We start from the raw sequence: 16065 nt of genomic DNA on the forward strand, positions 1-16065 counted from the left end.
AATATACCTTCTTGTGTATTTTCCAAATTTAATTATTTATATTTAAAGACAAATAAAATTGTCCAGAAATAATTATTTATTATAATATTTTCTGGATTCAAAAAATATACGTTTGTAATTTAATGCTATTAAATTAATAAAAATTATATATATATATATATATATATATATATATATATATATATATATATATATAAACATAGTAAATTTAATATTTAAAAAATAAATAAAATAAAATTGTCTATCAATCATTATATATTTAGATTAAATATATAATATTAGTACTAAATCTTTACTTTAAAACGTCCTTTTTTATATAATCTGATTCAAAAATCAGTCGTAATTTTTAATATTTTTTTCTGCGTTATTGGTCATAGGAAGATTTTTCCATTTTTTACTACAAACGTTAAAAATGATAAGAATAATCACTAATGGATTGAATTATCTATACTTCATTAATAAAACGACTATTGAATTTTAGATTATTGGACCATCCGGCCACGAGGACGATTGCTTCGTGCAAATGATCGACATGGAGGAATACTCGATCCGTTTCATGCCCCGCGAGAACGGCATCCACAAAATCCACGCCAAATACAACGGAGTCCACATTCCCGGCTCACCGTTCAGCGTGAAGGTCGGCAAGGACACCGCCGATCCGGCCGCCGTCCACGCCGCCGGCGCCGGCTTGCAGGACATCAAGACCGGCAACAAGACCGACTTCATCATCGACACCGTGAACGCCGGTGCCGGCACCTTGGCCGTCAACATCGACGGACCCAGCAAGGTGTCCATGGATTGCACAGAAGTGGAAGAGGGTTACAAAGTTCGTTACACACCGCTGGCCCCCGGTGACTATTACATCAGTATTAAGTACAACAACAATCACATCGTGGGATCTCCGTTCAAAGTGCACAGCAAAGGTACACTAAAACATGAATTATGGTGACCGAAGACTGACTATTGGTTTATTTTTTAGGGGACGCCAAGGTGGCCGACATTGGAGGCCAGGAGTCATCTTCAGTGGTCGTCGAGACCGTCGCCAAAGTGGGAAAAGCCGCCGGCGGCAACCACGGACCCAAACTGCCCAGCTTCAAAAGCGACGCCTCCAAAGTGGAGTCCAAAGGTATGGGTCTTAAGAAGGCGTATCTGGGCAAACAGAACAACTTCACCGTATCCGCCCAAGACGCCGGCACCAACATTTTGTTCGTGGGCGTGCACGGTCCCAAAGGACCGTGCGAGGAAGTGTTCATCAAACATCAAGGCCGTCAACAATATCATATCAATTATCTTGTAAGAGAAAGAGGTGATTACTTGATCATTGTCAAATGGGGAGATGATCATATTCCTGGCTCTCCATTTAAGGTTGAAGTTTAGATTCTAATTTTTTACATATTATTAATTATTATGTTTCTGTAACAATTTTCTTAATTTTACTGGATTCGTTTTTTTATTTTGTACATATAATCTAACTTAATTATTTCGTAAGTTGCTTCAATTTAATTTCCAGTAAAATTACCAAAAATATGTTCATTGTATTATTTATAGTAAGATCTAATAAAACTCTTATTTAATTTATAGTTTTATCATATATGTTGTGTTATTTTTATCAAATGATATTCTCTTGAATGTTATCTTATTATTTCAATAAATTTATTCTCAATAAAGCTTGTTTTATTTTATTATTTTTCTCAGTATATTTAGAATATGGTAAGTTTAGGAATGTGCAATAAGAATCATAACTTTTGAGTCATAATATGGCACAGAAAGAAAAGATTTTTTCTAAATAAGAATGGCACCGACAAAAAGGTCATATTTAATTTAATATATGAATCAGAAATATTATATTTGAAGCCTATTAATTAAGAGTGTCGAGATTCAAGAGGAAAAAAACAATTATGTAACGTACAAATTTAAATATTCGGTAATATGACCAAAAACATGTATTATTTAAGATACACCGAGTATAATATTAATTATTTATTCTGTGACGTAAGATCTGATAAAACACTATTTACATTATATTTATATATTATGTATATGTTGTTATTTTTAACAAAAGATACACAGCAGTGCTCATAATTGTAGCAACTTATTAAAATACATGAGCGAATGAGTAACTTGAATTGGACACACATTGGAGGTCAGAGAAATAGCACAAAATTTAAAATTAAACATTTTGTAAAAGGATTTATTATAAAATTTTGTCCAGTCAGTATACAAAATATATTTCAATATTCTATATTATTAACAAATATGAAAATTTTAATAAGAAAATGTCCTAACAAAAAACCAACTCCTTTTATAGACAGACAAATTGGAATAATCAGTAAACGAAATATTTTAGGCAAATAAAAAATTATTGAATTAAGTCATACAATATCTGTGTTTCTAGCAGAATAAGCAGACGTCGACTGAATGAAAAAAAATTGATTTATGTCAGTAAAGAAACTATTCGTATCATAAAAGAATATTATAATAATATATAAAAGAATATTATAATATATATAATTATCGTCTAAAATTATGGCGAAGAGTACTTTGGAGTGATGAATGAAGTTCAATAGGATAGGATCAAATGATAAACAATACGGTCGTCGTCCTCCAAATAAAAGTTTGGACCCTAGGTACACTACAAAGACTTTGAAACACGGTGAAAGAAACGTTATGGTTTGGGGTTTCTTTTCTTGGCATGGTATATACCAATTAGTGAAAATTATTGGTAAAATGGACCGTTTCTTGTCTATAAATATCAAGAAAGATGTAATGGAACCATTTGCCAACGATAATTTACCAGTTACATGAATTTTTATGCCTGATAATGGTCCAAAGCAGCGTCTAAAGTTGTTCAAAGTGGTTGAAAGATAATCATATTGAGGTTGTCGATTGGCCTGCGCAAAGTCCGGATCTGAATCCAATTGAAAACTTATGGAACGACATGAAGTCTCGATTAAAACACCAAAAACCATCAAATTTAGATGAACTGTGGTTGTTAATTGAAGAATCTTGGAATTTAATTTAAAACGACCGTTGCCAATACATTGTGTATATATATATAGTGCAATCAATTTAAAAATATATAAAATATTTTAATTGAATTTAATTAAAGGAGTATAATTCCCAATTAACATTAAATAGTAATGATAGAAAAACGTCCGACCCGTTTGAATTTTGACAGAGCACGACATGCACGACGGAGACAGTCTCCCGTGGTGGGAGACTTTTACTGTCTTTGTCGTGCACAATGTCTCTCTCAAGATTCAGACGGATCAAACGCTTTTCAATCTATTTTTTCTGTTTTTTTTTTTTTTTAACACTCTATAGCTTGTCAAAATATTTTTAATCAACACAATCACAGCAATCTTTTACTTTATACTATACTAATTATTAACATATTATAATTATTTAATAATGGATCATAGTGAGACTGTTTCATAATCATTTTTTGACCATTTTTATTGTCTGTTTTTTGACCTATTATTTATTATTCATTAAATTACATTATAAATAACAATTTTAGGGAGATGTATCTATCTTATATGGATCACACTGTACATATTTGTTCCTTGTTTTATTTTTCTATACGTTGAAATATAAGTTTGGGGTGATAGTAGATGTGTTAAGAATAATTTTAATGAAAGGAATAATTAATTATTGATTAATTTAATTCTATTTATTAGTCAATAGTACAGTAATAGTGATATATGATTTTAAGAATAATGTGTATGTTAAAATTGCAAACTTTCTCTTTTAATCAACCTATAGTTTCTAAACCAACAAAAATGACCCATTTTAAAATATTAATAAAAAACAAAATATTACACCATTGAAATTCAATTAAATAAAGAATTAACAAACTTCTAGATAAGTAAATTGTAAGTTATGTATTAATTATCAACTAATAAGCATTAAATTAGTAGTTTAAATAGTTTTAAATCGTGTACAGAAACATGTTCTGGTGTATTCCATCGAGAATTAATATAATACGGGTCTGGAAAAAGAATTACTCACAGATTTGACACTATATCTAAGGAATTTCTATTATTTATATTATAATTACGTTAAATTCGCAGATTCGAATTGTAAAAGTCGGCGCCTAATGATGATAAGCCGCTAGGCTTGATTTACACTCGCACCCGGAGGTGACAACCAAAAATTCATTAATTTCTACGCAAAAAATACACTTACTGTAAACAAACATTGAAACTCGAACGCAGTAGGTAAAAAAATCAATTTCAGGCCGAACAACCGATGTTATAAGTGGATAGTTATGGTTTTACAAACACTGGAGAGACGTACAAACGGCGCCTAACAATCAAAATCGATAGCCTAAGTATATGTTGTGTCTCGGACATAGCTGAAATGTGACGTACACCTCATGGTATGGACGCGAGGAAGGAGCACGCACCATCGGTGCCCACGTGTTAGAAAGCGACAGCACCAACGAACAGGCGCAAAGGAAAGCTGCCCTCTACAATGAAAATCCGTACTACTCAAGTCAAACTACGTCAAAATTATTATAAAATTTATTTTAGTTGTAAATAAAATGTGAGAAGTGTTTGCCACGATTGTGTACACAATGAATTCGAATTCGAATCGTCTTTGTAACCCGACTCGCGAATGATGAGGATGAGGCAAGGATAATCCAAAATTTTCAAATTATTTTACCATAACATATTGTTTATAAAAAATTAACAAAAATGGACATAGCCAAATCCTTATTTCGGGACAGAGACCACGAAGGGTACGATGGAAAAGAAGACCACAACGTAAGTTGACCACAACTGGGTGGCTATTTAATAAAATTTGGGGCAATTTCAGAAAAGGGAATTAGAAAACGCGATAGCAGACATTGTTGAAGGTGATTCATTCATTGAAAACTTCGCTGATGGATTAAACGTGAACGATATGTTGACACCCAGCCCGGGTGGGCCGTTTTCTGCCTTAACACCCTCAATGTGGCCCCAAGATTTGATGGCTAAGCTGTCTGTTGTGCCAGAAGACCCAAATTCCCAGCCCGAATACAGATTTGATGAGTTCGGATTTCGCGTCGACGAGGAGGACGGTCCTGAACAAAATTCCAATAAACTTCTAGGCATTCCATTTGTTGAGGATCCACAACATAGGTTAGAGTTGTTGGTAGTTGCTTGCAATGGTCATAAAATGGTTTCTTTGTAGGTTACAATGGGTGGCACATTTGGAATTTTCTCATAATAAGGAAGTGTCTGATTTGACATGGGACAAAGTTGAAGTAAGACTGCCAAGAACTGATAAACTTTTAACTATGGTTAGATCTGGTATACCTCATTCATTGAGACCTCAAATGTGGATGAGAATGTCTGGAGCATTAGAGAAAAAACAACAGTCTGAACTGAGCTACAAGGATATTGTCAAAATGTCCAGCAATGATTCACTGATGACTTCGAAACAGATTGAAAAAGACTTATTACATACAATGCCGACAAATGCTTGCTATAGTAATATTAACAGCACAGGAATTCCTAGACTAAGGCGAATTTTAAGAGGAATTGCTTGGCTTTATCCAGATATTGGGTAATTATTTTTCCAATTTATTTAAATTCTGGTAATATAAGATAAGAACTTTTTAAAATAAATAAACAACTATGTATTAGAGCTTAGCCAGATATCTTATTACTTATATTATCTGAAATATTATATCACTTTTTTAAAACACTATAGTTAGTCATACTTAAATTATATCACAATTCAGAAATATCTACTTCATGCATGTGTGTGTATATTAAGGTATAAACAAGGAAAAATATTTAATGCAGTAATTATCTAAATTAAATTACTAAATAATAATCACTCACCTCCCCTTCTGCAGGTGCAACCAATCTTAGATTCAGGGGCTAAAACAAATAAATCTGTTAGCACAAATAATTCATTCAAGTATGAAAATAATGCTTACCAATAATGTTGGCTGTGATGCCTGGGAAGCAGCTTCTGGTGTTTGATACTGAATAATAAAAAAAACAATTAATTAGATTGAACAAATTGATTACACAATCGATCACTCTCACCACAATATATGGCTGGTATGGAAACATTGGCACATTTGTAGCCTGTAAATTAATTAAAACAATTAATTACTTATCACTTAGTTGTGGTTTTTTAACGCTTACGTTTGGCTGGAGCCTCACTGTAGTTGAGACATTGCGTGCCTGAAATTTATGAAAAAAATCATTAATCGAGTAATTTATTTAAAAAAACACTGAATAATACTCACAGATGGTAAAATTGTTATCACTGTTGGTGATTTGACTGGCTTTGAATATCTCTGAAAATTAAAATGATTATAATTATTGATAATGCTCAAAATAAAAAGAGAAATAAAGAACAATCAATTACATTTTCAGCATGCTTGACTAACTAAGAAGAATGTACTTAATAATACTTGCATTAGGAAGATTTCCAACCATTGTTGATAAATATAGTTGATGTTGTCGAGTCTGAAAATTAATAAAAGAATTTTTTTTGACAACCAACGGCAATATTAATATTTTTACTATTCTGTTATCATAAGACATGCTATATTGATTTACATAATAGTAATAAATTTTTACTCACATATTGTATGCCATCAATATATTGTAGTGGGTCACACTGTTGCAAAGGTTTCTGAAAGTTAACAAAAATTAATAAAGTTTTGTCACATTAAAATATACTACTTACATCTTGTTCATCTTTTTGCTTTATTGATTTAGTGATGTCATCATTGTAACGAAACTGAAAATAAATAAACATTTAAATCACTTTCTGTGATGGATCTTCTATTTGTGATTACTTACAGTGTTTATAATCAATTTTTCTATGTTTGACAACATATTGAACTGAAAAAAACATAACATAATTTAACATTTATTTAATTATTTCTAAGATCTTCATACCCTTTCCTCCTCTGTAGGTTCATAGACTCTTGAATGTTCCAATATACTCGACTGAAAGATATAATTGTTTATGTTAAGGATACTTTTATTATTATTATAATTTTAACTTACATATTGATCTGGATATTCTGGCAAATATTGGACCTGAGGTGCTTTCTGCAATTTCGGTCGTATATCCTGTACACCCTCATCATCACTATCTTCCATCTATACGATAATAAGAATTACGGGCATTTATTAATATTAATGGAGAACATTTTATGGTAATTAAAGAAAATATTAATATTCTATTACAATTATTAATATTTTTTAAAAACTATGTTGATATTAATAAATTGTCCATACTTACAAGTTTCAAAATGAATCTTTCCATATCTGATAATTCCACCTAAAATTAAGAAATTTAAGTGTAATGTAAAGTATTTACAATAGCTTGAACTACTCACGTCCTCTCCAATCAGATGTCTTCCATCACCCTAAAATAATAACAATAAATATATAGTCATAAATTAATTACAGTGCTTGAATATACCTGTTCGTTGGTTGTGTGTGGTTGCGATGCTTCATATGGACTATCCTGTGAATAAACAATATTACTAGCAAGATGATAATTTAGTTCTTTTTTATAACATCAATAAAATATGAATGATATTTATTGACATTTGAAATCTATACTCACTGGGCTTAACTGTGCAATTGTTTCAGATAAATCTCCTAACTGAAACTGGTAATAAGTTGTTACATTTTCAACAAAAATAACTAAAAACCACTTACATTGGCCTGTTGGGGGCTCAATCCCATCTACAATAAGTCAAATTAATTAATATATTATATTATTTTTAAAACAAAAAAGTACTTACATCGTACAGTAGACTCCTTTCCAGATTTGTTATGTCCAACTAAAAAATAACGAAAATATATCATATTATGTAAGATGTAAAGAATTTAACTTACATCTTCTTCGATCTCAATTGGGTCCATAAAGCTCAAGGAACTGTCAAACTAAACAAAAATATAATGTTATATTTAATAATTAAATAACTCATAAACATACGTCCAAGGGATCTTCCCTTTCGTTTGGGTTGGGCTTTCTATTCATTTTTGGGCTGTTGTTCTCACCTGAAAATACACATTTAACCACAAAAAATTAATTACTTTATTAATTCTAGATATTGTCAAGGCATGGGAATGATAGCAGCATCTTTATTGCTTCTATTGGAAGAGGAGGAGGCGTTCTGGATAATGGTCACAATAGTGGAAGACCTTCTACCAGCTTCTTATTACAGCTCAACACTTTTAGGTAATTAAATGTATCCTAATAAAGCAAAGTCAATTCAATTTGTTTTGTTTTAGGAATTCAAGCAGACCAAAGGGTACTACGCACATTAATCGGAAATTATTTGCCAGAAATAGATGAAACGCTCAAAAACCACGACATAGAACTGTCCTTGATAACAATGCAGTGGTTCCTAACACTATTTGCTAGTGTGGTTCACATGAAGATCTTGCTGAGAATTTGGGACTTGTTTTTCTTTGAAGGCTCAATTGTTTTGTTCCAAATCACGCTCAGTATGTTGAAAATGAAGGAACCGCAAATTAAACAGTTAGAAAACGCCGCTCAGATTTTTAACGCTCTGGCCGATATTCCCGGTGAAGTGGATGATGTAGAAAAATTGTTGGAGGTGAGGCAGTTTGTTGTATTAATTTTTAATAGGTTATCATACATTACAGTACATCACAAAGTATTTTTATATGGCTTAATTACTTAAATGAACGTAAATTAAATAATTTAAGAGGAGGTTTTGGAACAATAAAATATTAAGATTACATAAATTATGGATAAGTTTGTGTTTATTGCCGCAATAAATATAATTAAGCAAGGATTTTAGATACCAGGAGGCTTGTCATGATAATACCATCATGTTTTATTACTTAAGATTAATTGTTAGTGGCTTCAAATTAGGAGATTTTTAAAACTAAAAATATTATTTCACTTCTTAGCCTCATGAGATCATTGAAACAATTTAAAAAATATATATAATTAAATTTCAATCACTTTTAATATTTGAAACTTCCTTTATACCGAGGTTTTCTTTTAGAGATTAATATGAAATTAAAAACGTGATATTTAATGTGTCAAATATTTTTACAGTAGTACACATTTTCTACTACTACTATTATCATTTTAACCTTCAGCTTCAAGTTTCAATTATTTTCTTATAATAATGTTTTAAACTTCTTATAATCCAATAAGACCATTAAATATTTAAAGTATTTAAAAATTATTTAATTTCATTTAAGCACCTTTAATAATTATATTTAAACTCTTGTAATCGTGTTTTGTTTAAAATAATACAAAATTGCAGCTTAGGATATCAAAACAAATAGTACCAGAATATTTTTATCAAAAATTGAACATATTTTATATTTGTAAATGATTTAATTATTTATAAATGGCTATAAATATATATATAGTAATTTTAGATATTCTCAAAAAAGTATTGTAGTATGTGCCAGATTTAAAATTTTATACATACAACAGATTCTCGAAACAATACAGTGACAGAAAAATTATCAAATTATTTTTATACAGGTACACAAATTACAACCAAAGACCTAATTAGGAACTTAAAAATAGCTAAATATATTCTAATTTTAGAGATTCACAAAAAAGTATTGTAGTATGTGCCTGACTTAGAATTTTATACATACAACAGATTCTCGAAACAATTCAGTGACAGAAAAATTATCAAAAATTTATCAAATTACTTCATACATGTATACAAATTCCAACCAAAGACCTGATTATGGACTTAAAATTATGTAAAATACATTGTACATGTCATATAAAACTATCTTTTTTCTTTAGGTTTCCCTCCAACTGACAAACTCCCTGAATGAGGTGATGATAGAGACATACAGAAGACGACACTTGGCATACCTGATGGCGGACCAAGGAACGCTGGTCGGTAACCCGGAAGCAGCCCCTAATCTCCCCAAACAGCACTTGGCAAGGTAAAAACTTTTGAAAAGCCGCAAGCGTAAACTTGCGAGCACGTTAGTTTTGACATATGCGTACGGCGGGTTGCGTGTTGCGGCGTAAACAGAAACTAACCTTAAATTCGAAATTGGCGCCATTTTACCGATAATGCAGTACGCGCTGTGAAAATGTTGTTGATACCTAACCTATTAATTTAATATTAACGGGAAAATGTTTTTGCGTCTCCAGTAAAATGGTGACTTTACAATTGTTTAATTGTAAGAACAAATAATTGGCCCGGTATCCTGTATTATGGATGTACGTGACTTCTTCAGATGGAAACGTCAAATTGAAGTGCAAAATGTAATATCAACATATCTGCACAGGAGGAATTATCCATCTGTTTGCCCTCTGGAAGTGTCCGGTACGGAATTACTGACGCATTCCGCAGTGGAGAGTGGAGCCTCACGTCCAAATTCAATTTTATACAGCTGCTGTAACAGTGACCCGATTGTGATAGACCAGAATTTCAGTAAGTTCATATCATGGCTGAAAGAACTCACAAAACAGAAAAACAATCATTATGACATAGAATACATAGTGGGGCCTTTATTTTGTCATCTGTACCTGGACATTCTACATGGAGGAAATTCTGAACGAGCTGCTGCTTTCTTCAAATGCCACCTACCTTCTGTAGACAAGTTAAAATGTGATATAGTTGTTAAAGATTTAATAAGCAGTTTAGCCAGCGACAAAGATACGTCAATTCTACAGAGATTTAGATCAAATAAGTACCTAGTGGACCTTTACAAGGAGTCATATCTACTTTTAAGGAAGTTTGTAGGTGAAAATTGCCATGTCGTATTCCTGGAAGTTTTACAGACTTACTTTGAAATTAAAGTGGTGGAAGAAGTGCAAAATGAAACCGGTGAAGAACAAATCAATTCCAAAAGGAAAATGAATGATGTACATGTAAATTCTAGTAGACTTAGTAATATAATAAAACAATTAAACAGTGAATCTAGCCCAATATTCAATATTAACATAAGCAATACAAAACAGCTAATAAGTAGTGGATTAATGAAAAGACAATCTGGATTGATGGCTTTTGCTGAAAACAATCACGTCATTCTGAAGCCTATACATAGTTTTGATAGTATACTAAATAACAAAGAATATGGTGATATTAAGCTAACTGGTCACTCAGGTCATGTATATACCATGGATTTAGCAAATAATAATACTTTTTTATGCACTGGTTCTTCAGACACAAAGTTATGTATATATGATGTAACAAATTTTAACATTAGTCATATTTGCAATGGGCATGTGGGCCCCATTTACTGCACAAAAATTAGTACAAATGGTGAATATGTAGTCTCTGGGTCTCAAGATACAACTGCCAGATTGTGGAGCACCAAAACAGGAAAGCCTATAAGGGTTTTTGTTGGTCACACACAATCGATTACCTCAATAGATTTCCATCCAAACAGTTTATACATCGCCACCGGCTCGGCCGACAAAAACGTAAGGTTGTGGAGTGTGGAAAACGGAAATCCATTGAGACTGTTCAGTGGTGCCAAAGGTACAATATACTCAGTAATGTTCAACCCTAAAGGACATTGCCTAGCTACATCCAGTGAAGACAAACGGATTCGAATTTGGGACCTAGTTACTTCGAAGTTATTGGTAGAATTACAATGCTATCACGAACCAGTTCTGAAATTGTTGTGGAGTACAGATGGAAAGCTACTGTGTGGAGGCTCCTGTAATGGCATCATTTACATCTGGGACTTTGGCAAAATGGAAGAGAATCTAGAAGAAAGCTTTTACGATCCAATTACAACAAAATATATTAATAATCGACTAATAGGACTAGAATATGCCTTCGGTACCTTTGGGGCACTTACAACCACCTCTTAATATTGTGATTCAGACATGTTATTTATTGTTTTTGTAATTAAGACTTGCCATTTTCATAAACAATTTTTTAACAAGCACAGCTTTGTCCCAGTGATTGAAACTACTGCCACTTTCAATATACGTAAAACAAGATTCCTAAATGTAGAATTTATAATGGCTTTTAGTTATTGTGTTCATTAAGTCAATTATTTCGTATTGATTATGATCTTTAGCATATTTATGCAGAAAGTATTTTAGGGCTTTTTAGACATGCATTTTTATAAAATGTATCAATTATACTTTCTTATTTATTTCAATTGTTACATACCTCCCATATTTATGTTATAAAACAAGGTCCCCTTGTTAGGATTTGCATTTTTTTAATTGTTATTTATTAGGGTGTAAATACTTACAATTTGATGTATTATTTATGTATATCTGACGATGTTAATAATTGATGTACATACTGACAAGTTTTAACAAGTGGGGCGCACCGGTAATTTTTGGTTAAGGTAGCAAATATTTTATTGAAACCTTTATATTTATTATAAAAAATAAACTTTTTTGTTTTTTAATGCGTTTGTTTCATTTGTATGATATTAATACGTGAATTACTTAGAAAATACCTTATTACATATTTATTTGAGGCTAAGTTGATGATTTCAAAATATTTTTCCTTTCTTCCATCTATTTGTATGTATTGTGTATATATTGAAATAAATTTTATTGTAATACAATTGGGTTATTACTTTCAGAATGTGAATTTACTAAAACTGAATACACTGCATGAATAATTATTTACTTAAACATTTTTCTTTGACGTCCATTGTGACAGTTGAAAACTTCAAATTTGAAATTTTCGTTATTTTTATATATTGCCGTTTATTTATGTAAGTCTTGTGTTCTGATAGTAAATATATAGTGTAAACACGAATAAATAAGAGTAGTAAAAACTTACAGTGACTTCTCTGGTATCCAGAAGATCAGCAACTCGTCGACTCGAACCTCAAATTATAACATACATTGTATTTCCATGACATTTCGCTTCCAATAAAATTACAAGACAAATAACAAGATCATCGACATACAAAACAACCAATTAATGTTTGAATGATATATTTACCTAATTAGAATACTGCTCAAGGAAGCTAGAATTTGGCCAGGACGGGTGTCGGACGATTTAATTGCAGGAAACTAATTCTTGAAAATCGTCATACCCACCTTAGATACAAAGTGCCAAGGGTGGCCAACACAATTATATGTAAAAACAACAATTACCAGTATTTTTTACGGGATTTTTAATATGTTTTGTTTACCATTTTTAGGCGGCAAATCAAAAAGAACAAGTCGGTGATCCAGCTGCTGCTGTTCAACGAGAACAACGAGGACGACATAAAATCGAAGAACATCAAACAGACGGAGATCCTGGTGGACTTGCGGGAGGCTATCTTGCAGATATCCCGTCACTTTTTACAAATGGATCCGAAATTGAGTTCGGAAATATCGTTGGTGGCCGACTATTCGATGGAGAGCCACGCTCAGGACCACGCCAACTACATCAACGTGTCGAAGAACAGGAAGCGCAGGGCGAAGGCGCTGCTGGACTTCGAGAGGCACGACGACGATGAGTTAGGGTTTAGGAAAAACGACATTATAACGATAATAAGCCAAAAGGACGAGCATTGCTGGGTCGGCGAGTTGAACGGGCTGCGAGGATGGTTTCCGGCCAAGTTTGTTCAGTTGTTGGATGAAAGAAGCAAACAGTACAGCAGTGCTGGAGATGACAGTATATCAGAGACTGTGACTGATTTAGTTAGGGGCACTCTATGTCCTGTTATAAAACAAGTACTGGAACATGGGATGAAGAGGCCTAATTTTTTAGGTCAGTATTAAACTAACAAAACAGTAAAATTTGACTTAATCAAATTTATTGCAGGTGGTCCATGTCACCCATGGTTGTTCATAGAAGAATCTGCAACAAAAGAAGTGGAAAAAGACTTTAATTCAGTATACAGTAGATTAGTACTGTGTAAAACTTATAGACTGGATGAGGATGGTAAAGTTCTCACTCCAGAGGAGGTAAACCAATTAAATTTTAAAATAAAGTCAACATGTATATAAAAATTTGGTTTTTAGTTGTTGTATCGTTGCGTTCAAGCAGTCAATTTAACTCATGATAATGCACATGCTCAAATGGATGTGAAGCTCAGGTCTCTTATATGTATGGGTTTAAATGAACAGGTACTGCACTTATGGTTAGAAGTATTGTGTTCATCAAGCGAAGTCGTCCAAAAATGGTAAAAATTGTATTAATAAGGCAAATTACAAATTCATATTGTTTTTTTTTATTTAGGTATCACCCATGGTCGTTTGTATATAGTCCTGGATGGGTACAAATAAAATGTGATCTGCGAATTTTATCTCAATTGTCCTTTAACTTGAATCCTGATTGGGAACTGCCAGTTAAAAAGGAATCAAACAATCAACCACTGAAGGATGGTGTCCGTGATATGCTAGTAAAACACCATCTCTTTAGTTGGGATATTTAATTTAAAAACAAACGCCTTTAAAAAGTTTCCTTTAACATCGGCTTTAAATGTAAGATACAAATAAATTATTTTTCTAAAGATACTAAATATTTATTGAAGCGTGACTTCTTATAATTGTCCAGTATGTTTCAATTTACAAATAATGCACTTTTGTGATTAATTAAAGCTAAAATTATTTATTTTATTTATCACAAGAGATAAATTAACTATGGTTTTGCTGTTGTAATAAAATCTAAGACTAATTAATTTGTTTTATTTATTTTTATTGGGCATGTGTATAAGTGAATTACATGGGAAATAAATAAACTCTTTAATGGAAATATATTTTATTTATATTAAAATATAGACTAAAATATTTTATCAACAACTGGAAAATGCACCAAAATCGATTATTTACATCTAAAAATACAAGAAATAAATTAATACATTTCAATAACATAAAATTAATGTTAGTTTTAAAAATTAAAATATAACAGCAGCAAATATTTTGTGCCTGATTCAGACCTCTATATTTAAAGCTTTTGGCAAAGTTGTGCCACATTTTCCACTGAAGTGATAGGAAAATTGATCATCAGCTGGTTCTTCATTTAAATTAAATTCAGCAACTGGTTTTCCCCTGGCCGCAACTGATGGTGCAAACATTGCTGCTGGATACACAACTGAAGATGTGCCTATTACCAGGCACAAGTCACAATTGTCTATTAAATCTCCTACAAAAGGAAATTATGAGAAATATTATAATTATTTGTAATTTGACTTACTGGCTTTGTTCATCACATCTGCATCTAGATTTTCTCCAAACCAGACAATATATGGTCTTACTAATGATCCACAATGTTTACATTTGGGTAAATCCTTTATCAGGATTGGCTCTTGGTCTTCACTATTAGGATCTCTGTGAAATTATAGCTTGTAATTAAAGTTTTATTACTTCTTATTGCTTACCCCCTGTCTCTTAAGGATTCACATATTGGACTGTCAAAGTTTTCTTCAATTTTCTTACATTTAGTGCATATAACTTTATGTAAGGCACCATGTAACTCGACAATTTCCTGAGAACCAGCCCTCTTATGTAAACCATCAACATTCTGTGTAATAATAGCAAAGCTTTTACCCTGTTTTTTGCATATGTCTTCAAATTTAGCCAAAGCCAAATGGGCCTAGAACCTAACCGTTATTTAATTCTTAGAAAATATCGTCAATGTTTACTTTATTTGGTTCACTGCTGAAGGCAACATTTCTCCTGTACTGATAAAACTCCCAGACCAATGAAGGATTAGTTCTGAAAGCTTGTGGAGTTGCTAAACTTGTTGCCTGATACTTCCTCCACAATCCTCCAGGACCTCTGAAAACGGGAATGCCAGATTCCGCAGATATTCCGGCACCAGTTAGTGCAACAATATTTTGTGAATCTTTTAAAACTTGCTGGAAACTTGCATAATCATTTAGTTTTCGTTTTGACATTTTTATCAGCCGTGGTGCTTTTGTGGTAAGTAAACGATGACCTGCAAAACTAATCATTTAATTTGGAAATAAATATTCCAAAAGGTAAATGAGTATTGAGGTTAAAGTCCGAATAACAAACTTTTAGCACTATTGGTATAATGGAACTACGTTTTGTTATTTTCTACGTATAGATAATCATATAATTAATTCTATAAACTATTTTATAAAAGAGATTACATAAATTTTGATATAAATAATACTGTTATTAGATGCTGTT

At 31.9% G+C, this 16065-nt stretch overlaps 6 protein-coding genes across 10 annotated transcripts in view; 3 read left to right on the forward strand and 3 right to left on the reverse strand.

The window, feature by feature from the left end:
- Positions 1-1667, forward strand: part of LOC109608800 (filamin-A) — a 56446-nt gene extending 54779 nt beyond the window's left edge. For all 4 annotated transcript variants that reach the window (XM_020025348.2, XM_049961080.1, XM_049961082.1 and 1 more), the window contains 2 exons: positions 482-923; positions 980-1667. In XM_020025348.2, the coding sequence (XP_019880907.2) occupies positions 482-923; positions 980-1377 (840 nt within the window). In that variant the 3' untranslated portion in view covers positions 1378-1667. The remainder of the gene's footprint in view (positions 1-481; positions 924-979) is intronic.
- LOC126264320 (uncharacterized) overlaps positions 1-4350 on the reverse strand; it is a 62814-nt gene extending 58464 nt beyond the window's left edge. Inside the window, exon 1 of the mRNA XM_049961791.1 lies at positions 4189-4350. The gene's annotated coding sequence lies outside the window, so the exon portion shown is untranslated. The remainder of the gene's footprint in view (positions 1-4188) is intronic.
- A 144-nt stretch (positions 4351-4494) lies between these two features.
- Positions 4495-14584, forward strand: LOC109608809 (small G protein signaling modulator 3 homolog). The gene is made up of 10 exons (XM_020025360.2): positions 4495-4769; positions 4822-5126; positions 5179-5553; positions 8081-8211; positions 8265-8593; positions 9781-9926; positions 13119-13675; positions 13730-13872; positions 13930-14090; positions 14147-14584. The coding sequence occupies exons 1-10, from the start codon at positions 4701-4703 to the stop codon at positions 14340-14342; spliced, it is 2412 nt and encodes an 803-aa protein (XP_019880919.2). The 5' UTR covers positions 4495-4700; the 3' UTR covers positions 14343-14584.
- LOC109608812 (uncharacterized) lies at positions 5561-8014 on the reverse strand. The gene is made up of 8 exons (XM_049961092.1): positions 7866-8014; positions 7772-7810; positions 7686-7712; positions 7591-7635; positions 7444-7488; positions 7358-7387; positions 7261-7299; positions 5561-7118 (listed from the first exon to the last, which is right to left on the reverse strand). Exons 1-8 carry the CDS (start codon positions 7890-7892, stop codon positions 7014-7016), a joined length of 357 nt encoding a protein of 118 aa, XP_049817049.1. The 5' UTR covers positions 7893-8014; the 3' UTR covers positions 5561-7013.
- Positions 9950-12368, forward strand: LOC109608811 (TAF5-like RNA polymerase II p300/CBP-associated factor-associated factor 65 kDa subunit 5L). Of its 2 annotated transcripts, XM_049961090.1 has the most exons (2): positions 9950-10423; positions 10484-12368. In XM_049961090.1, the coding sequence occupies exons 1-2, from the start codon at positions 10204-10206 to the stop codon at positions 11812-11814; spliced, it is 1551 nt and encodes a 516-aa protein (XP_049817047.1). In that variant the 5' UTR covers positions 9950-10203; the 3' UTR covers positions 11815-12368. The 2 variants fall into 2 exon arrangements, with proteins under 2 accessions (XP_049817047.1, XP_019880920.1); XM_020025361.2 differs by having other exon boundaries at positions 9951-12368.
- Positions 14585-14651: 67 nt separating the features above from the next.
- On the reverse strand, positions 14652-16052 carry LOC109608796 (NAD-dependent protein deacylase). The gene is made up of 5 exons (XM_020025345.2): positions 15552-16052; positions 15288-15502; positions 15104-15237; positions 14847-15052; positions 14652-14741 (listed from the first exon to the last, which is right to left on the reverse strand). Exons 1-5 carry the CDS (start codon positions 15861-15863, stop codon positions 14736-14738), a joined length of 873 nt encoding a protein of 290 aa, XP_019880904.1. The 5' UTR covers positions 15864-16052; the 3' UTR covers positions 14652-14735.
- Positions 16053-16065: the final 13 nt, after the last annotated feature.

This window comes from Aethina tumida, chromosome 1 (genome assembly GCF_024364675.1).
Source record: "Aethina tumida isolate Nest 87 chromosome 1, icAetTumi1.1, whole genome shotgun sequence".
NCBI lineage: Eukaryota > Metazoa > Arthropoda > Insecta > Coleoptera > Nitidulidae > Aethina > Aethina tumida.

Excerpts from the sequence above, each read along its gene's own strand:
- LOC109608796 (XM_020025345.2), bottom strand. The coding sequence starts at position 15,863 with ATGATTAGTTTTGCAGGTCATCGTTTACTTACCACAAAAGCACCACGG. Across the intron at positions 15,503-15,551 it reads TCAGCAGTGAACCAAATAAA|GCCCATTTGGCTTTGGCTAA; the intron begins GTAAACATTGAC and ends GTTAGGTTCTAG. Across the intron at positions 15,238-15,287 it reads GAATCCTTAAGAGACAGGGG|AGATCCTAATAGTGAAGACC; the intron begins GTAAGCAATAAG and ends ATAATTTCACAG.
- LOC109608809 (XM_020025360.2), top strand. The coding sequence starts at position 4,701 with ATGGACATAGCCAAATCCTTATTTCGGGACAGAGACCACGAAGGGTAC. Across the intron at positions 5,127-5,178 it reads GTTGAGGATCCACAACATAG|GTTACAATGGGTGGCACATT; the intron begins GTTAGAGTTGTT and ends GTTTCTTTGTAG. Across the intron at positions 13,873-13,929 it reads AAGTTCTCACTCCAGAGGAG|TTGTTGTATCGTTGCGTTCA; the intron begins GTAAACCAATTA and ends TTTGGTTTTTAG.
- LOC109608812 (XM_049961092.1), bottom strand. The coding sequence starts at position 7,892 with ATGGACCCAATTGAGATCGAAGAAGAT. Across the intron at positions 7,636-7,685 it reads TGAGCCCCCAACAGGCCAAT|TTTCAGTTAGGAGATTTATC; the intron begins GTAAGTGGTTTT and ends ACTTATTACCAG. Across the intron at positions 7,489-7,590 it reads CAATTGCACAGTTAAGCCCA|GATAGTCCATATGAAGCATC; the intron begins GTGAGTATAGAT and ends GTTTATTCACAG.
- LOC109608811 (XM_020025361.2), top strand. The coding sequence starts at position 10,204 with ATGGATGTACGTGACTTCTTCAGATGGAAACGTCAAATTGAAGTGCAA.